Source organism: Lepisosteus oculatus, chromosome 4, assembly GCF_040954835.1.
Source record: "Lepisosteus oculatus isolate fLepOcu1 chromosome 4, fLepOcu1.hap2, whole genome shotgun sequence".
Lineage (NCBI taxonomy): Eukaryota > Metazoa > Chordata > Actinopteri > Semionotiformes > Lepisosteidae > Lepisosteus > Lepisosteus oculatus.
In genome coordinates this window covers 13,362,345-13,390,294 of record NC_090699.1, presented here as the reverse complement: position 1 = coordinate 13,390,294, position 27,950 = coordinate 13,362,345, and the positions used below count along the sequence as shown (strand labels likewise).

Genomic DNA, 27,950 nt, shown 5'->3' with positions numbered 1-27,950 from the left:
AAACTCCAGAGCCGGAGCAGCAGACTGATTCCCTGCTACAGCCTTCTCTCAAGACCCGACTCCCAGACTCCCAGTCCTGCTGGACGGGTCTCCGGCTCTCCGGCTCTCCGCACCGCGCACAAGCCCGTCCTGCTCCGTGTTGCGGCGATCGGGTGCCCGCCCTGCCCCTGCTCACTCGCGGAGGGAGACGGAAAGCACCCTTTCTCCGCCGCGGGCAGCGGGGACCTGTTTCTCAAGCGGGGGGGAGGAGACAGGGGCTCTTAGCCAGCGGAGGGGAGGAGAGGGGAGGAGTCTGGGGGTGCAGATTGTTGACATCTCTGTACCTCAGTCGCTGCCCGGGACCTGACGGCTACGAGGCGAACTTTTACATCCAGGATCATATTCCCGGTCAGTAATAATAATAACAGCAACTAAAAAACAGGGTGTCATTACGACCGGTCTGGTCTGGCCCGGCTGCGCGGCGCGGATGAGAGGCTCCTAAAATAGCCCAGCTGTCGAGCCGCAGACTCGCCGTGATCGGTCGCCCGGGTCGTTAGACCCCCCCCCAGCTGCGATCCCGCACACCGGCCAGCGGCACCCCCGCGTCTCCGCTCCCGGACGCCACTCGCACACGTCTTGCGACCGGAAGCGCGCGTGGAGTGGAGTGGGAAGACGAGAGGCACGAAAACAAGAACCTTCCGATCGCGAAGAGACCAGACCAGACCAGACTTCGGAGAGCGCTGACTTGATTTCCATATCCCCCTCTCCACCACTATCTGCGGGGACCCCCCCAGCCCCACCACTGAGCCGGGTCCGAGCGAGGAGGAGGAGCAGGAGGAGGGGGAGGGGCACAGCACCGCTGTGTCACGGGATCGCGGGGCTCGAATCCCGCGTCCCCTCGCCCGGACTGTGGACCGGGCCGTGTGGAGCAGCGCCGAGACGAGACAAGACGAGACGATCTCTCCCCCGGCCGCCAGGGGGGTGACGGGGAGCCCTATATTCAGGCAAACTCCTGCCAGCAGCCTGCAGTCTCGGGTGTCATCCGCAGCCTCTCTTATTAGTGTTACTGAAACACACACACACAGAGCGGGCGAGCTGCTGGCCGGCAGGTGTGTGTGTGTGTGAGGGAGTTTACCGTTAGAGAGCGGCTGCGGGCGAAGAAGCTGTTCTCTCTGTTGTTGTTTTTTTTTCTCTTACCCGCGATCTTTCAACTTTGGGGAGATTATCCCGCGCCTGATAAAACAACAGAACAAAAAAAAAAAAACAACAAGAAAACAAAAGACCCGATCAAACAGCCGGTGCAGAAGCCGGGGGTGAGAGCGGGGTATCGGGGTATCTCAGAGCCAGGACGTGCGAGGGGCTGTTCGCCTCCGGGCGCTTGCGGGCTGGGGATCGACCCGGTCCGACCCGGGTTCTGAATTCTGGTCCAGTTCGGCATGTGCTGCTACTGCTGCTGCCGGCGGTGACAGAGACGGAGACAGAGACCGAATCGGCGAGAGGAAGAGACGCCGATTGAGCGCAGCGCCACCGCCACCGAGAGCGACACCGACAGCCCCGGGACCGGTTCCGGGACAGACCCGGCGGGCCGGCGAGAGACGCGCGGCATGGCGGAGGGGGCCAGGCAGCGGGGCGGCGCGGCGGCGGCGGCGGCGGCTGCCGGGGAACAGGCGCCGCCGGCCGGGCAGGCGAGTGCGGGAGACACCGGCGTGGCGCTGAAGAAGGAGATCGGCCTGGTGAGCGCCTGCGGGATCATCGTGGGTAAGCGACCCGCCGGGGGCAGGGGCTACAATCACAGCGGCACCGACACCTGCAGCAGCCCGTGTGCTTGAACCCGCAGCTGTCGCCCGGTGTCCGCGCTCACACACGAACCGGATTCGGCTCTCGACAGGGCTGACCGAGCCCTGAAGCGTCCGGTGCCCGCGCTGGCCGGTGAAACGGGTTAAGCCCGGGTCGACGGCCCCGTGTTGTTTGAAGCCGGTGTGCGGAGGGGGCTGCTGCCGAGCTCGCAGGCGAGGCGGATGAAGCGCTCGGCCGGATTAACCCTTCAGCGCGGGCACCGGACGGGGAGACCCGGGGGTGTCTGCTCCGCTTCCCCGGGCCGGGCCGGGCTGGGCCGAGCCGACAGCGGCGCCGAGGGTTTGACAGAACCGAGTGTGTGTGTGTGTGAGCGAGCGTGCTTGCGGCCGTCCTCAGCCCAGTCAGTCCCGGAACCCGGAACAGACGAACTGTCTCTCGGCGGGGGGCGATTGCAAAACGACAGCAATAACATCAGGAGAGAGCGGCTTTGTGTGTGTGTGTGGCTTTGTCTGTGTGAGTGTGTGTGCCTGTGTGTGCTCGTGGCTTTGTCTGTGTGTGCTCGTGGCTTTGTCTGTGTGCCTGTGTGTGTCTGTGTGCTCGTGGCTTTGTCCGTGAGAGTGTGTGCTTGCGGCTTTGTGTGTTTCACTGTGTGCTTGTGTGTGTGTCTGGTGTATGAGTGTGTGTTTCACTGTGTGGCTTTGTCTGTGTCTGGTGTGTGTCTGCTGTGCGTGTCTGTCCCTCTGCTCTGTGAAGGACAGGTGACCTGTCCAGGGTGTGTCCTGTCTTGCCCCTGTTGCTTGCTGGGATAGACTCCAGCTCCCCCATGACCCTGTACTGGATAAAGGACACTGTAGGAGGGAACTGACGTTTAGAGGCCAAGACAGGTCACAGACAAGAGGGGGCCGTTTTGGCCACTAGCACAACCTCTCTAGCCAGGGTATCGCCTTGTTCCCCACCCCCACCTCCCTCTGTGTAAAGAAGGGCCTCCTGTCCTGACTGGAGGAGCTCACCCAGCTGTGTCTGGAGAGAAGGCAGGGTATCGGCTTCAACAACAGGGCTGGGCAGCTTGTTTCCCACCCCCACCACTCTCTGTGTAAAATCCGTCTACTCTACGTAGCATCCAGAGAAAGTGAGACCCGCTGCTGAGCTGGCAGGACAGGTAAATTCTCTTCCGGAGCCTGATCGGAGTTCCCTCTCCCCCTCAGGCAACATCATTGGCTCCGGGATCTTCGTGAGCCCGAAGGGGGTGCTGGAGAACGCGGGCTCCGTGGGCCTGGCGCTGGTGGTGTGGATCGTGACGGGCCTCATCACGGCCGTGGGCGCCCTCTGCTACGCGGAGCTGGGCGTCACCATCCCCAAATCTGGGGGGGATTACTCCTACGTCAAGGACATCTTCGGGGGACTGGCTGGGTGAGTGAGGCCCTCGAGATAAGAGCCTGATATAGAGACGCTCCAGTACATCCACACTGGAGGGTCCTTGGACTAGACTGTAAACAGGCGCCGTCCTTCAGATGAGACGTGAAACGGAGGTCCTGCCTCTCTGTGGTCAGTCAAGACCCCAGGGTGTCTCTCAGAAAGAGTAGGGGTGTGACCCCAGTGTCCTGGACAGACTCCCCCTGGTCTTTACCAGTCATGGCCTCCTGATCACCCCCCTCTCTGAACTGGCCTCATCACTCTGCTCTCCTCCCCACTGAGAGCTGGAGCATCATCACACTGGGGGGGGTGGAGGGGGTCCCCAGTACTGGACAGCGCTGGGAGAGGGGTGGAGGGTCCAGAAAGGCGCTAGAGAGGTGTCAGGAATTTTAAAGGATTCCTGTTTATGAGCCGCCTGTCTGTCCATCAGGTTCCTTCGTCTGTGGATCGCTGTGCTGGTGATCTACCCCACCAACCAGGCGGTTATTGCCCTCACCTTCTCCAACTACGTCCTGCAGCCCCTCTTCCCCACCTGCTTCCCACCGGAGACTGGGCTGCGTCTGCTCGCTGCTGTCTGCCTGCGTGAGTACAGGGATAATGGAAGCTTAATACACACCGCACTGGAGAGAGAGAGGGTTCATACACACCGCACTGGAGAGAGAGGGTTCATACACACCGCACTGGAGAGAGAGAGGGTTCATACACACCCCACTGGAGAGAGAGGGTTCATACACACCGCACTGGAGAGAGAGAGGGTTCATACACACCGCACTGGAGAGAGAGAGAGGGTTCATACACACCGCACTGGAGAGAGAGAGGGTTCATACACACCCCACTGGAGAGAGAGAGAGGGTTCATACACACCGCACTGGAGAGAGAGGGTTCATACACACCGCACTGGAGAGAGAGGGTTCATACACACCGCACTGGAGAGAGAGAGGGTTCATACACACCCCACTGGAGAGAGAGGGTTCATACACACCGCACTGGAGAGAGAGAGGGTTCATACACACCGCACTGGAGAGAGAGGGTTCATACACACCGCACTGGAGAGAGAGAGGGTTCATACACACCGCACTGGAGAGAGAGAGAGGGTTCATACACACCGCACTGGAGAGAGAGAGAGGGTTCATACACACCGCACTGGAGAGAGAAAGAGAGGGTTCATACACACCGCACTGGAGAGAGAAAGAGAGGGTTCATACACACCGCACTGGAGAGAGAGAGAGAGGGTTCATACACACCGCACTGGAGAGAGAGAGAGAGGGTTCATACACACCGCACTGGAGAGAGAAAGAGAGGGTTCATACACACCGCACTGGAGAGAGAGAGAGAGGGTTCATACACACCCCACTGGAGAGAGAGAGAGGGTTCATACACACCGCACTGGAGAGAGAGAGAGAGGGTTCATACACACCCCACTGGAGAGAGAGAGAGAGGGTTCATACACACCCCACTGGAGAGAGAGAGAGAGGGTTCATACACACCGCACTGGAGAGAGAGAGAGAGGGTTCATACACACCCCACTGGAGAGAGAGAGAGAGGGTTCACGCACACCCCACTGGGGGAGAGAGAGGGTTCATACACACCGCACTGGAGAGAGAGAGAGGGTTCATACACACTGCACTGGAGAGAGAGAGAGGGTTCATACACACCCCACTGGAGAGAGAGAGAGGGTTCATACACACCGCACTGGAGAGAGAGAGAGGGTTCACGCACACCCCACTGGGGGAGAGAGAGGGTTCATGCACACCGCACTGGGAACTGTGGAAGCCGGAGACTGGTGTGTGACCTGCACAGTGCCCTGGGAGAGGGACACTCTCTGTTCTCTGAGGGGGGGCTCACTCGGGCTGACTGGGCCTCAGAGCTGTTTTCACACACACAGCAGAAATACCGCGGGGCACGGCCCCTCCTCTTCCTCCACATCAGTCATCGCTGCCGACAGTCCTGGCTCTCCGCCTCCTCCCAGCTTTCCGGAGAGCTCGTGGGAACTGTCACGGCAGGAGACGGCAGGGATCACTCCGCGGGGCAGGGAGGACCGGATCCGGATCCGGAGTGCCTGCTGTCTGGTCTGCAGGACTGTAGGAGGAAAAATGTAGAACGAAATACATCAAATCAAACAGGGTCTGCAGGTCTCGGCATTAACCCCCCTGTCTCTCTCCTGTCTCTCTGACTCTCTCCAGTCTGCAGGTCTCGGCATTAACCCCCCTGTCTCTCTGACTCTCTCCAGTCTGCAGGTCTCGGCATTAACCCCCCTGTCTCTCTGACTCTCTCCAGTCTGCAGGTCTCGGCATTAACCCCCCTGTCTCTCTGACTCTCTCCAGTCTGCGGGTCTCGGCATTAACCCCCCTGTCTCTCTGACTCTCTCCAGTCTGCGGGTGTCGGCATTAACCCCCCTGTCTCTCTGACTCTCTCCAGTCTGCGGGTGTCGGCATTAACCCCCCTGTCTCTCTGACTCTCTCCAGTCTGCGGGTGTCGGCATTAACCCCCCTGTCTCTCTCCTGTCTCTCTGACTCTCTCACAGCGGGCGGTCTCTGTGTCTCGCAGTGTCACACAGCGGGGTGGCGGTCTCTGTGTCTCGCGGTGTCACACAGCGGGGTGGCGGTCTCTGTGTCTCGCGGTGTCACACAGCGGGGTGGCGGTCTCCGTGTCTCGCGGTGTCACACAGCGGGCGGTCTCCGTGTCTCGCGGTGTCACACAGCGGGCTGGCGGTCTCTGTGTCTCGCGGTGTCACACAGCGGGGTGGCGGTCTCTGTGTCTCGCGGTGTCACACAGCGGGCGGTCTCTGTGTCTCGCTGTGTCACACAGCGGGGTGGCGGTCTCCGTGTCTCGCGGTGTCACACAGCGGGCGGTCTCCGTGTCTCGCGGTGTCACACAGCGGGGTGGCGGTCTCCGTGTCTCGCGGTGTCACACAGCGGGGTGGCGGTCTCTGTGTCTCGCGGTGTCACACAGCGGGGTGGCGGTCTCTGTGTCTCGCGGTGTCACACAGCGGGGTGGCGGTCTCTGTGTCTCGCGGTGTCACACAGCGGGCGGTCTCTGTGTCTCGCGGTGTCACACAGCGGGCGGTCTCTGTGTCTCGCGGTGTCACACAGCGGGCGGGCGGTCTCTGTGTCTCGCGGTGTCACACAGCGGGCTGGCGGTCTCTGTGTCTCGCGGTGTCACACAGCGGGCTGGCGGTCTCTGTGTCTCGCGGTGTCACACAGCGGGGTGGCGGTCTCTGTGTCTCGCGGTGTCACACAGCGGGGTGGCGGTCTCTGTGTCTCGCGGTGTCACACAGCGGGCGGTCTCTGTGTCTCGCGGTGTCACACAGCGGGGTGGCGGTCTCTGTGTCTCGCGGTGTCACACAGCGGGGTGGCGGTCTCTGTGTCTCGCGGTGTCACACAGCGGGGTGGCGGTCTCTGTGTCTCGCGGTGTCACACAGCGGGGTGGCGGTCTCTGTGTCTCGCGGTGTCACACAGCGGGGTGGCGGTCTCTGTGTCTCGCGGTGTCACACAGCGGGCGGTCTCTGTGTCTCGCGGTGTCACACAGCGGGCGGTCTCTGTGTCTCGCGGTGTCACACAGCGGGCTGGCGGTCTCTGTGTCTCGCGGTGTCACACAGCGGGCTGGCGGTCTCCGTGTCTCGCGGTGTCACACAGCGGGGTCGCGGTCTCCGTGTCTCGCGGTGTCACACAGCGGGCGGTCTCCGTGTCTCGCGGTGTCACACAGCGGGCTGGCGGTCTCTGTGTCTCGCGGTGTCACACAGCGGGGTGGCGGTCTCTGTGTCTCGCGGTGTCACACAGCGGGGTGGCGGTCTCTGTGTCTCGCGGTGTCACACAGCGGGCGGTCTCTGTGTCTCGCGGTGTCACACAGCGGGCTGGCGGTCTCTGTGTCTCGCGGTGTCACACAGCGGGGTGGCGGTCTCTGTGTCTCGCGGTGTCACACAGCGGGGTGGCGGTCTCTGTGTCTCGCGGTGTCACACAGCGGGCTGGCGGTCTCTGTGTCTCGCGGTGTCACACAGCGGGCTGGCGGTCTCTGTGTCTCGCGGTGTCACACAGCGGGCTGGCGGTCTCTGTGTCTCGCGGTGTCACACAGCGGGCGGTCTCTGTGTCTCGCGGTGTCACACAGCGGGGTGGCGGTCTCTGTGTCTCGCGGTGTCACACAGCGGGGTGGCGGTCTCTGTGTCTCGCGGTGTCACACAGCGGGGTGGCGGTCTCTGTGTCTCGCGGTGTCACACAGCCCGCGGTCTCTGTGTCTCGCGGTGTCACACAGCGGGCTGGCGGTCTCTGTGCTTCGCGGTGTCACACAGCGGGCTGGCGGTCTCTGTGTCTCGCGGTGTCACACAGCGGGCTGGCGGTCTCTGTGTCTCGCGGTGTCACACAGCGGGGTGGCGGTCTCTGTGTCTCGCGGTGTCACACAGCGGGGTGGCGGTCTCTGTGTCTCGCGGTGTCACACAGCGGGGTGGCGGTCTCTGTGTCTCGCGGTGTCACACAGCGGGCGGTCTCTGTGTCTCGCGGTGTCACACAGCGGGCGGTCTCTGTGTCTCGCGGTGTCACACAGCGGGCTGGCGGTCTCTGTGTCTCGCGGTGTCACACAGCGGGCGGTCTCTGTGTCTCGCGGTGTCACACAGCGGGCGGTCTCTGTGTCTCGCGGTGTCACACAGCGGGCTGGCGGTCTCTGTGTCTCGCGGTGTCACACAGCGGGGTGGCGGTCTCTGTGTCTCGCGGTGTCACACAGCGGGCGGTCTCTGTGTCTCGCGGTGTCACACAGCGGGCGGTCTCTGTGTCTCGCGGTGTCACACAGCGGGCTGGCGGTCTCTGTGTCTCGCGGTGTCACACAGCGGGCGGTCTCTGTGTCTCGCGGTGTCACACAGCGGGCGGTCTCTGTGTCTCGCGGTGTCACACAGCGGGCTGGCGGTCTCTGTGTCTCGCGGTGTCACACAGCGGGCGGTCTCTGTGTCTCGCGGTGTCACACAGCGGGCTGGCGGTCTCTGTGTCTCGCGGTGTCACACAGCGGGCTGGCGGTCTCCGTGTCTCGCGGTGTCACACAGCGGGCTGGCGGTCTCCGTGTCTCGCGGTGTCACACAGCGGGCTGGCGGTCTCTGTGTCTCGCGGTGTCACACAGCGGGGTGGCGGTCTCTGTGTCTCGCGGTGTCACACAGCGGGCGGTCTCTGTATCAGTATGTTACACAATGAGTAGATATGTTATGAAATCAGTCATTAACAGAGACGCTAATCTGTCATAAACTATAGGCACATGAATGAACAGTATCAGTAAGAGATAATCGCAAACAGCACAATTTACTACACACTGGAATGGTAATAAATAATATCTGTGCTGAAGGACAATCTGTGTAATACTGAGTGAGACACAGCAGGAGAGACGCACTGACTGAGACGCACTGACTGAGACACACTGAGAGACACACTGAGAGACTCACTGAGAGACTCACTGACTGAGACACAGCAGGAGAGACTCACTGAGAGACTCACTGACTGAGACACAGCTGGAGAGACACACTGAGAGACTCACTGACTGAGACACAGCAGGAGAGACTCACTGAGAGACTCACTGAGAGACACACTGAGAGACTCACTGAGAGACTCACTGACTGAGACACAGCAGGAGACACAGCAGGAGACACAGCAGGAGACACAGCAGGAGACACAGCAGGAGACACAGCAGGAGACTCACTGACTGAGACACAGCAGGAGAGACTCACTGACTGAGACACAGCAGGAGAGACTCACTGAGAGACTCACTGACTGAGACACACTGAGAGACTCACTGAGAGACTCACTGACTGAGACACAGCAGGAGACACAGCAGGAGACACAGCAGGAGACACAGCAGGAGACACAGCAGGAGACTCACTGACTGAGACACAGCAGGAGAGACACACTGACTGAGACACAGCAGGAGAGACACACTGACTGAGACACAGCAGGAGACACAGTGATGTTCAGTTGCTGTCTTTGCACAGAGACAGAGGCAGGCCTATCTGCTGTGTGTCAGCGTGTTTTGCAGTATTGGTGCTAATCTCTTGTACGGAGGTGTAAAGTTCACAGTGACACGAGAGTCAAAGGCTCAAGGCTGGAGGTCGTGGGAGTGAATTGCTTTATTACAACACGGTTCACTTAACAGTACATCTCTGTATTAGTCCTCCCAGCCCTAGTGCTGCTGAAGAACTGTGATTTCAGCAGTGTTGATGTACTGGAGTGTCCAGTCAGTGTGTCTGTATGAACCCCTCTCTCTCAGTGCAGTGTTAATGTACTGGAGTGTCCAGTCAGTCAGTGTGTCTGTATGAACCCCTCTCTCTCAGTGCAGTGTTAATGTACTGGAGTGTCCAGTCAGTCAGTGTGTCTGTATGAACCCCTCTCTCTCAGTGCAGTGTTAATGTACTGGAGTGTCCAGTCAGTGTGTCTGTATGAACCCCTCTCTCTCAGTGCAGTGTTAATGTACTGGAGTGTCCAGTCAGTCAGTGTGTCTGTATGAACCCCTCTCTCTCAGTGCAGTGTTAATGTACTGGAGTGTCCAGTCAGTCAGTGTGTCTGTATGAACCCCTCTCTCTCAGTGCAGTGTTAATGTACTGGAGTGTCCAGTCAGTCAGTGTGTCTGTATGAACCCCTCTCTCTCAGTGCAGTGTTAATGTACTGGAGTGTCCAGTCAGTCAGTGTGCCTGTATTAACCCCTCTCTCTCTCTCTCTCCCTCAGTGCTGTTGACCTGGGTGAACTGTGCCAGTGTGCGTTGGGCGACGAGGGTGCAGGATGTCTTCACAGCAGGAAAGCTCCTGGCTCTTGCCCTCATCATTATCATGGGCATTGTGCAAATCTGCAGAGGTACCAACTCTCTGTCTCTGCCTATATCTGTGTGCACCTGTCTGTCTCTGTGCCCCTGTGTGTCTGTCCAGCAGTATCTGTCAGTGTCTGTGACTGTGTGCTCTGAGCCCTGCTGTCTGTCTCTCTGCCCCTGTGTGTCTGTGACTGTGTGCTCTGAGCCCTGCTGTCTCTCTCTCTGCCCCTGTGTGTCTGAGATTGTGTGCTCTGAGCCCTGCTGTCTCTCTCTCTGCCCCTGTGTGTCTGTGATTGTGTGCTCTGAGCCCTGCTGTCTGTCTCTCTGCACCTGTGTGTCTGTGACTGTGTTCTGAGCCCTGCTGTCTCTCTCTCTGCCCCTGTGTGTCTGTGACTGTGTGCTCTGAGCCCTGCTGTCTCTCTCTCTGCCCCTGTGTGTCTGAGATTGTGTGCTCCGAGCCCTGCTGTCTGTGTGTCTGTGACTGTGTGCTCTGAGCCCTGCTGTCTCTCTCTCTGCCCCTGTGTGTCTGAGATTGTGTGCTCTGAGCCCTGCTGTCTCTCTCTCTGCCCCTGTGTGTCTGTGATTGTGTGCTCTGAGCCCTGCTGTCTCTCTCTCTGCCCCTGTGTGTCTGTGATTGTGTGCTCCGAGCCCTGCTGTCTCTCTCTCTGCCCCTGTGTGTCTGTGATTGTGTGCTCCGAGCCCTGCTGTCTCTCTCTCTGCCCCTGTGTGTCTGAGATTGTGTGCTCTGAGCCCTGCTGTCTCTCTCTCTGCCCCTGTGTGTCTGTGACTGTGTGCTCTGAGCCCTGCTGTCTCTCTCTCTCCCCCTGTGTGTCTGTGACTGTGTGCTCTGAGCCCTGCTGTCTCTCTCTCTGCCCCTGTGTGTCTGAGATTGTGTGCTCTGAGCCCTGCTGTCTCTCTCTCTGCCCCTGTGTGTCTGTGATTGTGTGCTCTGAGCCCTGCTGTCTGTCTCTCTGCACCTGTGTGTCTGTGACTGTGTGTTCTTAGCCCCGCTGTCTCTCTCTCTGCCCCTGTGTGTCTGTGACTGTGTGCTCCGAGCCCTGCTGTCTCTCTCTGTGCCAATGTGTGTCTGAGATTGTGTGCTCCGAGCCCTGCTGTCTCTCTCTCTGCCCCTGTGTGTCTTTGACTGTGTGCTCCGAGCCCTGCTGTCTCTCTCTCTGCCCCTGTGTGTCTGAGATTGTGTGCTCTGAGCCCTGCTGTCTCTCTCTCTGCCCTTGTGTGTCTGAGATTGTGTGCTCTGAGCCCTGCTGTCTCTCTCTCTGCCCCTGTGTGTCTGAGATTGTGTGCTCTGAGCCCTGCTGTCTCTCTCTCTGCCCCTGTGTGTCTGTGACTGTGTGCTCTGAGCCCTGCTGTCTCTCTCTCTGCCCCTGTGTGTCTGTGACTGTGTGCTCTGAGCCCTGCTGTCTCTCTCTCTGCCCCTGTGTGTCTGAGATTGTGTGCTCTGAGCCCTGCTGTCTCTCTCTCTGCCCCTGTGTGTCTGAGATTGTGTGCTCTGAGCCCTGCTGTCTCTCTCTCTGCCCCTGTGTGTCTGTGACTGTGTGCTCTGAGCCCTGCTGTCTCTCTCTCTGCCCCTGTGTGTCTGTGACTGTGTGCTCTGAGCCCTGCTGTCTCTCTCTCTGCCCCTGTGTGTCTGTGACTGTGTGCTCTGAGCCCTGCTGTCTCTCTCTCTGCCCCTGTGTGTCTGAGATTGTGTGCTCCGAGCCCTGCTGTCTGTGTGTCTGTGTCTGTGTGTCTGAGATTGTGTGCTCTGAGCCCTGCTGTCTCTCTCTCTGCCCCTGTGTGTCTGAGATTGTGTGCTCCGAGCCCTGCTGTCTCTCTCTCTGCCCCTGTGTGTCTGAGATTGTGTGCTCCGAGCCCTGCTGTCTCTCTCTCTGCCCCTGTGTGTCTGTGACTGTGTGCTCTGAGCCCTGCTGTCTGTGTGTCTGTGTCTGTGTGTCTGAGATTGTGTGCTCTGAGCCCTGCTGTCTCTCTCTCTGCCCCTGTGTGTCTGTGACTGTGTGCTCTGAGCCCTGCTGTCTCTCTCTCTGCCCCTGTGTGTCTGAGATTGTGTGCTCCGAGCCCTGCTGTCTGTGTGTCTGTGTCTGTGTGTCTGAGATTGTGTGCTCCGAGCCCTGCTGTCTCTCTCTCTGCCCCTGTGTGTCTGTGACTGTGTGCTCTGAGCCCTGCTGTCTCTCTCTCTGCCCCTGTGTGTCTGTGACTGTGTGCTCTGAGCCCTGCTGTCTGTGTGTCTGTGACTGTGTGCTCTGAGCCCTGCTGTCTCTCTCTCTGCCCCTGTGTCTGTGACTGTGTGCTCTGAGCCCTGCTGTCTGTGTGTCTGTGACTGTGTGCTCTGAGCCCTGCTGTCTCTCTCTCTGCCCCTGTGTGTCTGTGACTGTGTGCTCTGAGCCCTGCTGTCTCTCTCTCTGCCCCTGTGTGTCTGTGACTGTGTGCTCTGAGCCCTGCTGTCTGTGTGTCTGTGACTGTGTGCTCTGAGCCCTGCTGTCTCTCTCTCTGCCCCTGTGTCTGTGACTGTGTGCTCTGAGCCCTGCTGTCTGTGTGTCTGTGACTGTGTGCTCTGAGCCCTGCTGTCTCTCTCTCTGCCCCTGTGTGTCTGAGATTGTGTGCTCTGAGCCCTGCTGTCTGTCTCTCTGCCCCTGTGTGTCTGTGACTGTGTGCTCTGAGCCCTGCTGTCTCTCTCTCTGCCCCTGTGTGTCTGAGATTGTGTGCTCTGAGCCCTGCTGTCTCTCTCTCTGCCCCTGTGTGTCTGAGATTGTGTGCTCCGAGCCCTGCTGTCTCTCTCTCTGCCCCTGTGTGTCTGAGATTGTGTGCTCCGAGCCCTGCTGTCTCTCTCTCTGCCCCTGTGTGTCTGAGACTGTGTGCTCTGAGCCCTGCTGTCTGTCTCTCTGCCCCTGTGTGTCTGTGACTGTGTGCTCTGACCCCTGCTGTCTCTCTCTCTGCCCCTGTGTGTCTGTGACTGTGTGCTCTGAGCCCTGCTGTCTGTCTCTCTGCCCCTGTGTGTCTGTGACTGTGTGCTCTGAGCCCTGCTGTCTCTCTCTCTGCCCCTGTGTGTCTGTGATTGTGTGCTCTGAGCCCTGCTGTCTCTCTCTCTGCCCCTGTGTGTCTGAGATTGTGTGCTCCGAGCCCTGCTGTCTCTCTCTCTGCCCCTGTGTGTCTGAGATTGTGTGCTCTGAGCCCTGCTGTCTCTCTCTCTGCCCCTGTGTGTCTGTGATTGTGTGCTCCGAGCCCTGCTGTCTCTCTCTCTGCCCCTGTGTGTCTGAGATTGTGTGCTCTGAGCCCTGCTGTCTGTGTGTCTGTGACTGTGTGCTCTGAGCCCTGCTGTCTCTCTCTCTGCCCCTGTGTGTCTGTGACTGTGTGCTCTGAGCCCTGCTGTCTCTCTCTCTGCCCCTGTGTGTCTGTGTGCTCTGAGCCCTGCTGTCTCTCTCTCTGCCCCTGTGTGTCTGTGACTGTGTGCTCTGAGCCCTGCTGTCTCTCTCTCTGCCCCTGTGTGTCTGAGATTGTGTGCTCTGAGCCCTGCTGTCTCTCTCTCTGCCCCTGTGTGTCTGAGATTGTGTGCTCCGAGCCCTGCTGTCTCTCTCTCTGCCCCTGTGTGTCTGAGATTGTGTGCTCCGAGCCCTGCTGTCTGTGTGTCTGTGACTGTGTGCTCTGAGCCCTGCTGTCTGTGTGTCTGTGACTGTGTGCTCTGAGCCCTGCTGTCTCTCTCTCTGCCCCTGTGTGTCTGTGACTGTGTGCTCTGAGCCCTGCTGTCTCTCTCTCTGCCCCTGTGTGTCTGAGATTGTGTGCTCTGAGCCCTGCTGTCTCTCTCTCTGCCCCTGTGTGTCTGAGATTGTGTGCTCCGAGCCCTGCTGTCTCTCTCTCTGCCCCTGTGTGTCTGAGATTGTGTGCTCTGAGCCCTGCTGTCTGTGTGTCTGTGACTGTGTGCTCTGAGCCCTGCTGTCTCTCTCTCTGCCCCTGTGTGTCTGTGTCTGTGTGCTCTGAGCCCTGCTGTCTCTCTCTCTGCCCCTGTGTGTCTGTGTCTGTGTGCTCTGAGCCCTGCTGTCTCTCTCTCTGCCCCTGTGTGTCTGTGTCTGTGTGCTCTGAGCCCTGCTGTCTCTCTCTCTGCCCCTGTGTGTCTGTGTCTGTGTGCTCTGAGCCCTGCTGTCTCTCTCTCTGCCCCTGTGTGTCTGAGATTGTGTGCTCTGAGCCCTGCTGTCTCTCTCTCTGCCCCTGTGTGTCTGAGATTGTGTGCTCCGAGCCCTGCTGTCTCTCTCTCTGCCCCTGTGTGTCTGAGATTGTGTGCTCCGAGCCCTGCTGTCTGTGTGTCTGTGACTGTGTGCTCTGAGCCCTGCTGTCTGTGTGTCTGTGACTGTGTGCTCTGAGCCCTGCTGTCTGTGTGTCTGTGACTGTGTGCTCTGAGCCCTGCTGTCTCTCTCTCTGCCCCTGTGTGTCTGTGACTGTGTGCTCTGAGCCCTGCTGTCTCTCTCTCTGCCCCTGTGTGTCTGAGATTGTGTGCTCCGAGCCCTGCTGTCTCTCTCTCTGCCCCTGTGTGTCTGAGATTGTGTGCTCTGAGCCCTGCTGTCTGTGTGTCTGTGACTGTGTGCTCTGAGCCCTGCTGTCTCTCTCTCTGCCCCTGTGTGTCTGTGTCTGTGTGCTCTGAGCCCTGCTGTCTCTCTCTCTGCCCCTGTGTGTCTGTGTCTGTGTGCTCTGAGCCCTGCTGTCTCTCTCTCTGCCCCTGTGTGTCTGTGTCTGTGTGCTCTGAGCCCTGCTGTCTCTCTCTCTGCCCCTGTGTGTCTGTGTCTGTGTGCTCTGAGCCCTGCTGTCTCTCTCTCTGCCCCTGTGTGTCTGTGACTGTGTGCTCTGAGCCCTGCTGTCTGTCTGGGGTGAGGTGGGGGTCGGGGGGTGGCGTGGAGGGGTGTGAAGGCAGGAGAGAGAGGAGGGGGTGTTTCTCATGATTTCCTCGAGATTCACATTATTACTGACTGACTGATCAGAGTGATTCTCAGTGCTCCTCCTCTCTCACTGGAGAGCTACAGTATTAACCCATCTCTCTCTCTCACTGGAGAGCTACAGTATTAACCCGTCTCTCTCTCTCTCTCTCACTGGAGAGCTACAGTATTAACCCATCTCTCTGTCTCTCTCTCACTGGAGAGCTACAGTATTAACCCATCTCTCTGTCTCTCTCTCACTGGAGAGCTACAGTATTAACCCATCTCTCTCTCTCTCTCACTGGAGAGCTACAGTATTAACCCATCTCTCTGTCTCTCTCTCACTGGAGAGCTACAGTATTAACCCATCTCTCTCTCTCTCTCTCTCACTGGAGTGCTACAGTATTAACCCATCTCTCTGTCTCTCTCTCACTGGAGAGCTACAGTATTAACCCATCTCTCTCTCTCTCTCTCTCACTGGAGAGCTACAGTATTAACCCATCTCTCTCTCAATTCAATTCAATTCAAGGTGCTTTATGAGCATGACCGATAGGTACAATCAGTGTTGCCAAAGCAAATAAAAATAATAAAATTAACATAGAACAAAACAAAAAATAGAAGTAAAATAAAATCTACAGACATGTTACAGACATTTACATATTAACCCATCTCTCTCTCTCTCACTGGAGTGCTACAGTATTAACCCATCTCTCTGTCTCTCTCTCACTGGAGTGCTACAGTATTAACCCATCTCTCTCTCTCAGGGCAGTGTGACTCTAGTGACCTGTCTCTCTCTCTCGGGGCAGTGTGACTGTATTAACCTGTCTCTCTCTCTCTTTCTCGGGGCAGTGTGACTGTATTAACCTGTCTCTCTCTCTCGGGGCAGTGTGACTGTATTACCCTCTCTCTCTCTCTCTCGGGGCAGTGTGACTGTATTAACCTGTCTCTCTCTCTCTTTCTCGGGGCAGTGTGACTGTATTAACCTGTCTCTCTCTCTCGGGGCAGTGTGACTGTATTACCCTCTCTCTCTCTCTCTCTCTCTCGGGGCAGTGTGATTGTATTACCCTGTCTCTCTCTCTCTCTCGGGGCAGTGTGACTGTAGTGACCCGTCTCTCTCTCGGGGCAGTGTGACTGTAGTGACCCGTCTCTCTCTCGGGGCAGTGTGACTGTAGTGACCTGTCTCTCTCTCTCTCTTGGGGCAGTGTGACCGTAGTGACCCGTCTCTCTCTCTCTCTTGGGGCAGTGTGACCGTAGTGACCCGTCTCTCTCTCTCTCTCGGGGCAGTGTGATTGTATTACCCTGTCTCTCTCTCTCTCTCTCTCTCTCTCTCTCTCTCTCTCTCTCTCTCTCTCTCTCTCTCGGGGCAGTTTGACTGTAGTGACCTGTCTCTCTCTCGGGGCAGTGTGACTGTAGTGACCCATCTCTCTCTCTCTCGGGGCAGTGTGACTGTAGTGACCTGTCTCTCTCTCTCAGGGCAGTCTGACTGTAGTGACCCGTCTCTCTCTCTCAGGGCAGTATTACTGGCTCCAGCCCTCCCAGGCGTTCGAGAGCTTCGTGGAGCCGGACGTGGGGCTGATCGCGCTGGCCTTCCTACAGGGCTCCTTCGCCTACGGCGGCTGGAACTTCCTCAACTACGTGACCGAGGAGCTCGTCGACCCCTACAGGTCAGGGCCTTAACGAGCCCTGCTGACGAGCTGACGAGCTGGCCCCCGGGCACGCGCCTGGAGGGGCATTGCAGCTCGTCGACCCCTATAGGTCAGGGCCTTAACGAGCCCCGCTGACGAGCTGACGAGCTGGCCCCCGGGCACGCGCCTGGAGGGGCACTGCAGCTCGTCGACCCCTACAGGTCAGGGCCTTAACGAGCCCCGCTGACGAGCTGACGAGCTGGCCCCCGGGCACGCGCCTGGAGGGGCACTGCAGCTCGTCGACCCCTACAGGTCAGGGCCTTAACGAGCCCCGCTGACGAGCTGGCTCCGGGCACGCGCCTGGAGGGACACTGGAGGAGGGTGGCCGTCTTCCCTGGGCTCGGACCCGAGCTCGAGGAGACCCAGGGGCCGGCCCCCCTGCTGTATGCGGCGGAGGGCAGCCCGCGGCCCCCACGAGCTGTACGTCCACAAGAGTCCCCCTGTGCCCTGTTGAGCACCGGCAACCGGCGGGCTCTCCCTGGTCACTGTGAACGGTCTGGGCTGGTGTCTGGTTCACTGGCGCCAGTTTCGATCCACTGGGCAGCGAAGAGAGTGAGCCCTGATTGGAGGAGCAGTGTGTCTCTCACTGACAGAGTGAGCCCTGATTGGAGGAGCAGTGTGTCTCTCACTGACAGAGTGAGCCCTGATTGGAGGAGCAGTGTGTCTCTCACTGACAGAGTGAGCCCTGATTGGAGGAGCAGTGTGTCTCACTGACAGAGTGAGCCCTGATTGGAGGAGCAGTGTGTCTCTCACTGACAGAGTGAGCCCTGATTGGAGGAGCAGGGTGTCTCACTGACAGAGTGAGCCCTGATTGGAGGAGCAGGTTGTCTCTCACTGACAGAGTGAGCCCTGATTGGAGGAGCAGGTTGTCTCTCACTGACAGAGTGAGCCCTGATTGGAGGAGCAGGTTGTCTCTCACTGACAGAGTGAGCCCTGATTGGAGGAGCAGGGTGTCTCACTGACAGAGTGAGCCCTGATTGGAGGAGCAGGGTGTCTCACTGACAGTGTGAGCCCTGATTGGAGGAGCAGGGTGTCTCACTGACAGAGTGAGCCCTGATTGGAGGAGCAGTGTGTCTCACTGACAGAGTGAGCCCTGATTGGAGGAGCAGGTTGTCTCTCACTGACAGAGTGAGCCCTGATTGGAGGAGCAGGGTGTCTCACTGACAGAGTGAGCCCTGATTGGAGGAGCAGGGTGTCTCACTGACAGTGTGAGCCCTGATTGGAGGAGCAGGGTGTCTCACTGACAGAGTGAGCCCTGATTGGAGGAGCAGTGTGTCTCACTGACAGAGTGAGCCCTGATTGGAGGAGCAGGTTGTCTCTCACTGACAGAGTGAGCCCTGATTGGAGGAGCAGGGTGTCTCACTGACAGAGTGAGCCCTGTCTCTGCATTGACCCCTCTCTCTTCCAGGAACCTCCCAAGAGCGATCTACATCTCCATCCCCCTGGTGACGTTTGTCTACGTCTTTGCCAACATCGCCTACGTGACGGCCATGAGCCCTCAGGAGCTTCTGGCCTCCAACGCCGTGGCTGTGGTACGTGTCTGCCTGCCTACCTCTCTGTCAATCCGCTTGCCTGTCTGTCTGTCCCTCACAGTCCCTCTGTCTGCCTCTCTTCCTGTCTTCCTGTTTCTCTGTCCCTGTCTTTCTGCTTGTCTTCCTGTCTCTCTGCCTGTCTGTCCCTCTATCTGTCTGTTTCTCTGCCTGCCTGCCTGTCTCTCTGCTGGTCTGTCACACTGTCGACCTGCTGAGAAAAGCATTCCTCAGTTTTTGGGCCCCCCCCCACCCCGTTATCTAGCAGGCCTCTGTCGGAGGAGCTTGCGTGTTTCATGCTGGTATCTGTGGGAGTGGCTGGCCTCCTGGTGGTCACACACAGTACTGCAGTTCGCCTTCCCATGAGTGCGGGTGAAGGGTCAGGGGTCAACTGCCCCTCTGCTCCACACTACTGCCCCACCACTCAACAGTGCTACTCCACAACCCAGTTGTGGGTCAGTTGTCCGAGTGTCTGTGTGGCCGGAGGCTGATTCTCCTCTCCCTCTCCCTCCCCCCTCTCTCCCCCCAGACGTTCGGTGAGAAGCTGCTGGGGGTCATGTCCTGGATCATGCCCATCTCCGTGGCTCTGTCCACCTTCGGAGGAGTGAACGGCTCCCTCTTCACCTCCTCCAGGTCAGACACAATTCCACAAGCTTTACTGGCATAACGGTGAATTCCCATCTCAGTGTTGCTAACGCACACACAATCAACACAACATCTACAGACATGTTCTACACAGACACGTACTGCATGTCGTGACCGGGAATCGAACAGGCACGCGCTTACTCCACTGTACCAGAACGTCTTTGCACCTCTGTCCATCTCTCCTCTCACACTCACTGTTCAAGTCCTGTAGAGGCCAGTCAGTGTGTTGATATCAACCCCCTCTATCTTTCTCAGGCTGTTCTTTGCAGGAGCAAGGGAAGGTCACCTGCCCAGTCTCCTGGCCATGATCCACATCAAACGCTGCACTCCAATCCCAGCTTTACTGTTTACAGTGAGTCTGCCTGTTTTGATTTCTCTCTAATTTAGGAGTGTCTCTAGGGTCTGTATTAGTGTCTGTATTAATCTCTCTGATTTAGGAGTGTCTCCAGGGTCTGTATTAGTGTCTGTATTAATCTCTCTGATTTAGGAGTGTCTCTAGGGTCTATATTAGGGTCTGTATTAATCTCTCTGTGTGAGGAGTGTCTCTAGGGTCTATATTAGAGTCTGTATTAATATCACTGTGTGAGGAGTGTCTCTAGGGTCTATATTAGTGTCTGTATTAATCTCTCTGTGTGAGGAGTGTCTCTAGGGTCTATATTAGAGTCTGTATTAATCTCTCTGTGTGAGGAGTGTCTCTAGGGTCTTTATTAGGATCTGTATTAATCTCTCTGATTTAGGAGTGTCTCTAGGATCTATAGTAGTGTCTGTATTAATCCCTCTGTGTGAGGAGTGTTTCTAGGGTCTATATTAGGGTCTGTATTAATCTCTCTGTGTGAGGAGTGTCTCTAGGGTCTATATTAGGGTCTGTATTAATCCCTCTGTGTGAGGAGTGTTTCTAGGGTCTATATTAGGGTCTGTATTAATCTCTCTGTGTGAGGAGTGTCTCTAGGGTCTATATTAGAGTCTGTATTAATATCACTGTGTGAGGAGTGTCTCTAGGGTCTATATTAGTGTCTGTATTAATCTCTCTGTGTGAGGAGTGTCTCTAGGGTCTTTATTAGGATCTGTATTAATCTCTCTGATTTAGGAGTGTCTCTAGGATCTATAGTAGTGTCTGTATTAATCCCTCTGTGTGAGGAGTGTTTCTAGGGTCTATATTAGGGTCTGTATTAATCTCTCTGTGTGAGGAGTGTCTCTAGGGTCTATATTAGGGCCTGTATCAATCTCTCTGATTTAGGAGTGTCTCTAGGGTCTATATTAGGGTCTGTATTAATCTATTTGTGTGAGGAGTGTCTCTAGGGTCTATATTAGGGTCTGTATTAATCCATTTGTGTGAGGAGTATCTCTAGGGTCTATATTAGGGTATGTATTGATCCCTCTGTGTGAGGAGTGTCTCTAGGGTCTATATTAGGGTCTGTATTAATTCCTCTGTGTGAGGAGTGTCTCTAGGCTCTATATTAGGGCTTGTATTAATCTCTCTGTGTGAGGAGTGTTTCTAGGGTCTATATTAGGGTCTGTATTAATCTCTCTGATTTAGGATTGTCTCTAGGGTCTGTATTAGGGTCTGTATTAATCCCTCTGTGTGAGGGGTGTCTCTAGGATCTATATTAGTGTCTGTATTAATCTCTCTGTGTGAGGAGTGTCTCTAGGATCTATATTAGTGTCTGTATTAATCTCTCTGTGTGTTAGGAGCGTTTCTAGGGTCTATATTAGGGTCTGTATTAATCTCTGTGTGAGGAGTATCTCTAGGGTCTATATTAGGGTCTGTATTAATCTATTTGTGTGAGGAGTGTCTCTAGGGTCTATATTAGGGTATGTATTGATCCCGCTGTGTGAGGAGTGTCTCTAGGGTCTATACTAGGGTCTGTATTAATCTCTCTGTGTGAGGAGTGTCTCTAGGGTCTATATTAGGGCCTGTATTAATCTCTCTGTGTGAGGAGTGTCTCTAGGGTCTATATTAGGGTATGTATTGATCCCTCTGTGTGAGGAGTGTCTCTAGGGTCTATATTAGGGCCTGTATTAATCTCTCTGTGTGAGGAGTGTTTCTAGGGTCTATATTAGGGTCTGTATTAATCTCTCTGATTTAGGAGTGTCTCTAGGGTCTATATTAGGGTCTGTATTAATCCCTCTGTGTGAGGGGTGTCTCTAGGATCTATATTAGTGTCTGTATTAATCTCTCTGTGTGTTAGGAGCGTTTCTAGGATCTATATTAGGGTCTGTATTAATCTTTCTGTGTGTTAGGAGTGTCTCTAGGGCCTATATTAGGGTCTGTATTAATTTTATTGTCTCTCTTCTTCAGTGCGTCTCCACTCTTCTGATGCTGGTCACCAGTGACATGTACACGCTGATTAACTACGTCGGCTTTATTAATTACCTTTTCTATGGCGTCACTGTTGCCGGGCAGATCGTCCTGCGCTGGAAGAAACCAGACATTCCTCGGCCAATCAAGGTGAGCCTGTTAATGTACTGGAGTGTCCATTCAGTGTGTCTGTATGAACCCCTCTCTCTCAGTGCAGTGTTAATGTACTGGAGTGTCCAGTCAGTGTGTCTGTATGAACCCCTCTCTCTCAGTGCAGTGTTAATGTACTGGAGTGTCCAGTCAGTGTGTCTGTATGAACCCCTCTCTCTCAGTGCAGTGTTAATGTACTGGAGTGTCCAGTCAGTCAGGGTGTCTGTATGAACCCCTCTCTCTCAGTGCAGTGTTAATGTACTGGAGTGTCCAGTCAGTCAGTGTGTCTGTATGAACCCCTCTCTCTCAGTGCAGTGTTAATGTACTGGAGTGTCCAGTCAGTCAGTGTGTCTGTATGAACCCCTCTCTCTCAGTGCAGTGTTAATGTACTGGAGTGTCCAGTCAGTCAGTGTGTCTGTATGAACCCCTCTCTCTCAGTGCAGTGTTAATGTACTGGAGTGTCCAGTCAGTCAGTGTGTCTGTATGAACCCCTCTCTCTCAGTGCAGTGTTAATGTACTGGAGTGTCCAGTCAGTCAGTGTGTCTGTATGAACCCCTCTCTCTCAGTGCAGTGTTAATGTACTGGAGTGTCCAGTCAGTCAGTGTGTCTGTATGAACCCCTCTCTCTCAGTGCAGTGTTAATGTACTGGAGTGTCCAGTCAGTCAGTGTGTCTGTATGAACCCCTCTCTCTCAGTGCAGTGTTAATGTACTGGAGTGTCCAGTCAGTGTGTCTGTATGAACCCCTCTCTCTCAGTGCAGTGTTAATGTACTGGAGTGTCCAGTCAGTCAGTGTGTCTGTATGAACCCCTCTCTCTCAGTGCAGTGTTAATGTACTGGAGTGTCCAGTCAGTCAGTGTGTCTGTATGAACCCCTCTCTCTCAGTGCAGTGTTAATGTACTGGAGTGTCCAGTCAGTCAGTGTGTCTGTATGAACCCCTCTCTCTCAGTGCAGTGTTAATGTACTGGAGTGTCCAGTCAGTCAGTGTGTCTGTATTGAGTCAGTATTAACCTGTATCCCTCTTCCAGGTGAACCTCATATTCCCAGTGATTTACCTGCTGTTCTGGGCCTTCCTCCTGGTGTTCAGCCTGTACTCGGAGCCGGTGGTGTGTGGCATCGGTCTGGCCATCATGCTGACCGGGGTGCCGGTCTACTTCCTGGGTGTGCACTGGAAGAACAAGCCCGAGTGCTTCGACAAGCTCGTCGGTACGGAAACCAGCCCTGACGATTCCACACATGCATGTTACCCCTGCTGTTACCCCTGCTGTTGGCCCTGCTGTTGCCCCTGCTGTTGCCCCTGCTGTTGGCCCTGCTGTTGCCCCTGCTGTTGCCCCTGCTGTTGGCCCTGCTGTTGGCCCTGCTGTTGGCCCTGCTGTTGGCCCTGCTGTTGGCTCTGCTGTTACCCCTGCTGTTACCCCTGCTGTTGGCTCTGCTGTTACCCCTGCTGTTGGCTCTGCTGTTACCCCTGCTGTTACCCCTGCTGTTGGCTCTGCTGTTACCCCTGCTGTTACCCCTGCTGTTACCCCTGCTGTTGGCTCTGCTGTTTCTGTTGGTGAAACTCCTCCTGCTCTCACTGTTACTGCTGCTTTTACCCCTTGTGTTACTGTTCTTGCTTCTGCTGCCCCTGTAGTTCCTGCAGCCTCCAGCAGTCCAGTCCCCTTCTCCCTGTGCTCTCTCTGGCGGGGCAGAGCGCCCCCTCAGCCGCACAGGAGGAGCAGGGAACTGCAGCTCTGTTGCACCTGACTCACTTGAAGACGTGTGGCAACAGAGAATCATGGTGCTGATTCTTGAATTGTTCTCCAGGAGATTAAATTCTTTTCTCTGTTATTTTCTCCCCTCCCCCCTCTCCCCTCTCTCTCTCTCTCTCTCTCTCTCTCCTCTCTCCCCTCTCTCTCTCTCCTCTCTCTCTCTCTCCTCTCTCTCTCTCTCCCCTCTCCTCTCTCCCCTCTCCTCCTCTCTCTGGGGGAGCAGACAGGCTGACGTTCGTGGGCCAGAGGTTCTGTGTGGTGGTGTACCCCGGGGAGGCGGCCCGGAAGGAGGAGGGGAGCGGGGAGGAGCGGTCTCCCATCTACACGCCCCCTGCTGGCGGGGAGGGCGAGGGGCAGGCGGAGAAGGCCGCGGTGGAGAGCTGAGCCCCGCGGCGCCCGCGGTGTTCCTCATCCTTCTGGCCTTCCTCACGGTCCTCTCCAGGAGGGCGGAGAGGGAGAGACGCTGGTTTGTCAACGGATCTCAGATCATTTCTTATTGTTGAAAAGTAATCGTCCTCTTTAGCAGTTAGCAGAACGAGCACAGCCCTCACCAGCATGTACTGTGTAGACGCTCCAGCATCTTCATCATCCTCATCCTCATCAGGGCTGTACAGAGCAGAAGCTCAGTCCGGCTCATCTGTGACTTCACACGATCACTCCATCTTCATCATCATCATGCTCATCCTCATCATCTTCATCAGGGCTGTACAGAGCAGAAGCTCAGTCCGGCTCATCTGTGACTTCAGACTAACACTTCATCATCATCATCCTCATCTTCATCAGGGCTGTACAGAGCAGAAGCTCAGTCCGGCTCATCTGTGACTTCAGACTAACACTCCATCATCATCATCCTCATCTTCATCAGGGCTGTACAGAGCAGAAGCTCAGTCCGGCTCATCTGTGACTTCACAAGATCACTCCATCATCATCATCATCATCATGCTCATCCTCATCATCTTCATCAGGGCTGTACAGAGCAGAAGCTCAGTCCGGCTCATCTGTGACTTCAGACTAACACTCCATCATCATCATCCTCATCTTCATCAGGGCTGTACAGAGCAGAAGCTCAGTCCGGCTCATCTGTGACTTCACAAGATCACTCCATCATCATCATCATCATGCTCATCCTCATCATCTTCATCAGGGCTGTACAGAGCAGAAGCTCAGTCCGGCTCATCTGTGACTTCAGACTAACACTCCATCATCATCATCCTCATCTTCATCAGGGCTGTACAGAGCAGAAGCTCAGTCCGGCTCATCTGTGACTTCAGACTAACACTCCATCATCATCATCATCCTCATCTTCATCAGGGCTGTACAGAGCAGAAGCTCAGTCCAGCTCATCTGTAGCCATGGAACCTGGTTGCCTGTAAACTCCATCGTCACTGTATCTTCAGCGTCCGATCTGCAGCTCATCACCACCACCATCATCATCATCGTCTGATCTGCAGCTCATCATCATCATCATCATCAGATCTGCAGGTCATGAGATTGTCAGAGTTCATGTGAAACACCGAAGCACATGATCATCCCTTCATCTTCATCATCACCACCATCATCGTCGGTGCTCCTGGGTCTACCTGTGCAATACTGACTGAACAGAACCTCAGCCCAGCTCGTGGGACAGCAGCAAGCGAGCAGAGCCTTCCTCCTCCATGCCATCCTCGTCTTCGCTGGTCGGACTGGTCTGTGAAGGCGCCCCGCTCCTCCGTCAGGAGCAGGCTTTCCCACTGTTCCCACTGGTCCCCTCCCAGTCCTGTCCCAGGCTGGTCTTGTGTCCCGTGCATGGACTGGGCTTACTGGGACAGGGACTGGGCATGAGGCTGGGATTGCGACTGTGATTGGGATTGGAAATGAGATTGGGACTGGGATATGGACTGGGACTGGGATATGGACTGGGATTACTGGGACAGGGACTGGGCATGAGGCTGGGATTGGGATTGGAAATGAGTTTGGGACTGGGATATGGACTGGGACTGGGATATGGACTGGGATTACTGGGACAGGGACTGGGCATGAGGCTGGGATTGCGACTGGAAATGGGGCTGGGATTGGGATTGGAAATAAGATTGGGACTGGGATCTGGACTGGGACTGGGACAGGGACTGGGCATGAGGCTGGGATTGCGACTGGAAATGGGGCTGGGATTGCAGATGGGATTGGGACTGGGCATGAGGCTGGGATTGGACGTGAGATTGGGACTGGGACTGGGACTGGTCTGGCAGACAGAGCAGTGGAAACTGGGCTCTCTGACCTGTCCTCACGTCTGTGTGGTAACGTGGCGAGGGCTCCTGCTCGTCGTCCTTCTCGTAATCACTGCTGCTGTTCCACACTGCGGCCTCCTCCGAGTGCTAACGATAACCTCTGATCCTTTGTGAATTACACTAACGACTATCATGTATACTGTTTTTTTAGTATGATTCTACTTGTATCGTTTCTATTTTCATTGAGTTTTGATTTTCTTAGCTTTAATGGGAATTAAGGGCACTACTTTTAGCGCCGGCGCGGAGGTGCACGTTAGGAAGTCCGCTGCACAGTCAGCAGGTGCTTGCGGATGAACGTGAGGCCTGGCTAAAAGTAGTTCCGGCGTTTTTTTCAATGCCTTAAAGATGATGTATTCTGTAGCTAGGTGCTATCTTGGCTTTGAAACTTGATTTTTAAAATATTTTTTAAAGAAAAGATCTTGGTATTGGTATATCATTTAGTCAGTTCAACTATGCAGCGTCAGAAATGGACACACCGACAGAGTGCCAAAATATGGCTGACTAACAGATATGGAATGACCCAGACAGACACAAACTGACCCAGACTGACTGACTGACACAAACAGACCCAGACTGAGAGTCCAAAATATGGCTGACTAACAGATATGGACTGGCCCTGACAGACTGACCCAGACTGACTGACACAAACAGACCCAGACTGACTGACTGACCCAGACTGACTGACACAAACAGACCCAGACTGACTGACTGACACAAACAGACCCAGACTGACTGACTGACACAAACTGACCCAGACTGACTGACTGACTGACTGACACAGACAGACCCAGACTGACTGACTGACACAGACAGACCCAGACTGACTGACTGACTGACACAGACAGACCCAGACTGACTGACTGACTGACACAAACAGACCCAGACTGACTGACTGACACAAACAGACCCAGACTGACTGACTGACACAAACTGACAGACCCAGACTGACTGACTGACACAGACAGACCCAGACTGACTGACTGACACAAACTGACCCAGACTGACTGACTGACTGACACAGACAGACCCAGACTGACTGACTGACACAAACAGACCCAGACAGACTGACTGACTGACTGACACAGACAGACCCAGACTGACTGACTGACTGACCCAGACTGACTGACTGAGTGACACAAATGACTTTGTTTTCAAACTTCCTGACTGCCGATTAACCTCCTAGGTTCTCCCACAGTCCCTGTAAACTGTGGAATATGCAAACAGGGCGAGAGCCCCTCTGGCGGGCTGAGACCTGGGCTGGGGCCCAGCTGGTCACCTGGACCTGTCCTGGACAGAGCTGCTCCGCCGCGCTGGGCAACAGCGACTCCTGCTGGCCGGTGACCTGCACAGCACCCGTCCCACAGGGGGACACCAGAACCCCCTCCCTCGGGAGCCCTGCCCCAGCGCGGCGCCTCTCCTGGAGGAATCGGCCGGCGGAGCAGCAGGCACCCCTCTCCTCTCTCCGGGGCTCGGAGAGCAGTAGCGCCCCCTGCCTGCGCCTCCTGTGTCTCCCGTCTGTATCGCAGGACAAGAGCTCCCCTCTCCACAGCTCCGGGCCTCTTCTGAGAGTCCTAGCAGAGACAATCAGTCTTCACTGCCCAGCCTCCGCAGTCCTGCTCTGTTCCCCCTGACAGACCCTCCCGTGTCCTGTCCTGTGTGGTTATTATCTCCTCTCTCTCACTGTGTCTCCTGTCCTGCTGTGTGTGTGTATTACTGAGGGCTTCTCTGTGATCTCCTCTCTCTCTCACCGTGTCTCCTGTCCTGTTGTGTGTGTATCTTACTGAGGGATTCTCTGTGATCTCCTCTCTCTCACTGTGTCTCCTGTCCTGTCCTGTGTGTTTATTACTGAGGGATTCTCTGTGACCTCCTCTCTCTCACTGTGTCTCCTGCCCTGTTGTGTGTGTTTCTTACTGAGGGCTTCTCTGTGATCTCCTCTCTCTCACTGTGTCTCCTGTCCTGTTGTGTGTGTTTATTACTGAGGGCTTCTCTGTGATCTCCTCTCTCTCTCACTGTGTCTCCTGTCCTGCTGTGTGTGTGTATTACTGAGGGCTTCTCTGTGATCTCCTCTCTCTCACTGTGTCTCCTATCCTGCTGTGTGTGTGTATTACTGAGCGCTTCTCTGTGTCTCCTGTCCTGGAACAGTATGGAGGTTCAGACAGGAGCTCTGTTTTACAAACTGAATATTGTTCCTTATTTTGTAACGAGATGTTTGGCTGGAACACGCAGGGTGACTTTGATGTGCACAGTTCGGTCACACGGTGTTGATGATGATGTGTAACTTGTTCAGAACGAGCCTCACGTGTGTCTCACGCTGGCGGATGTATGGGAGTAATAAAGCGGACCTGAAACGTGCAGCAGGTGAAGAGCCGAGTCTGTGTGCCGCGGCACGGTCCTCCCCTCACCCCCCCGCTGTGCTCTGACGGGTATCCGCGGCGGCGCTCGTGGGCCTCGCTGACGGAGGGGCTCCCCGGATGAGCTCGTCTTCCTTACCGCCATCCTCCCCCTCTGGAGCAGGGGTCAGCGGACCTCCTCTCGCCATGGCAACTGCAGCGGTGACATCAGGCCCCCGGAGGCGGTTGCCACGGCGACCGAGCGGCTGCCGGGGACGCACGCACACGCACGCACGCACGCACTAGCCCACGCGGGCAGACGCGCACGCACACAGTGGAGAAGCAGCACACGGGCTGTACTCATTCACCCCTGGAGAAAGATAGAGCGCCCCCTAACGAGCTCCAGGTAATTACAGGTACAGGGGA

General features: G+C 56.1%; 1 protein-coding gene across 1 annotated transcript; it reads left to right on the top strand.

Annotated features, from left to right (window-relative positions):
- The first annotated feature begins 18 nt into the window (after positions 1–18).
- slc7a8b (solute carrier family 7 member 8b) lies at positions 19–27,546 on the top strand. Its single transcript, XM_069188747.1, has 11 exons — positions 19–1,737; positions 2,982–3,186; positions 3,620–3,771; positions 9,880–10,005; positions 16,388–16,541; positions 17,971–18,094; positions 18,621–18,724; positions 18,992–19,088; positions 21,036–21,185; positions 22,211–22,388; positions 23,154–27,546. Exons 1-11 carry the CDS (start codon positions 1,584–1,586, stop codon positions 23,312–23,314), a joined length of 1,605 nt encoding a protein of 534 aa, XP_069044848.1. The 5' UTR covers positions 19–1,583; the 3' UTR covers positions 23,315–27,546.
- Positions 27,547–27,950: the final 404 nt, after the last annotated feature.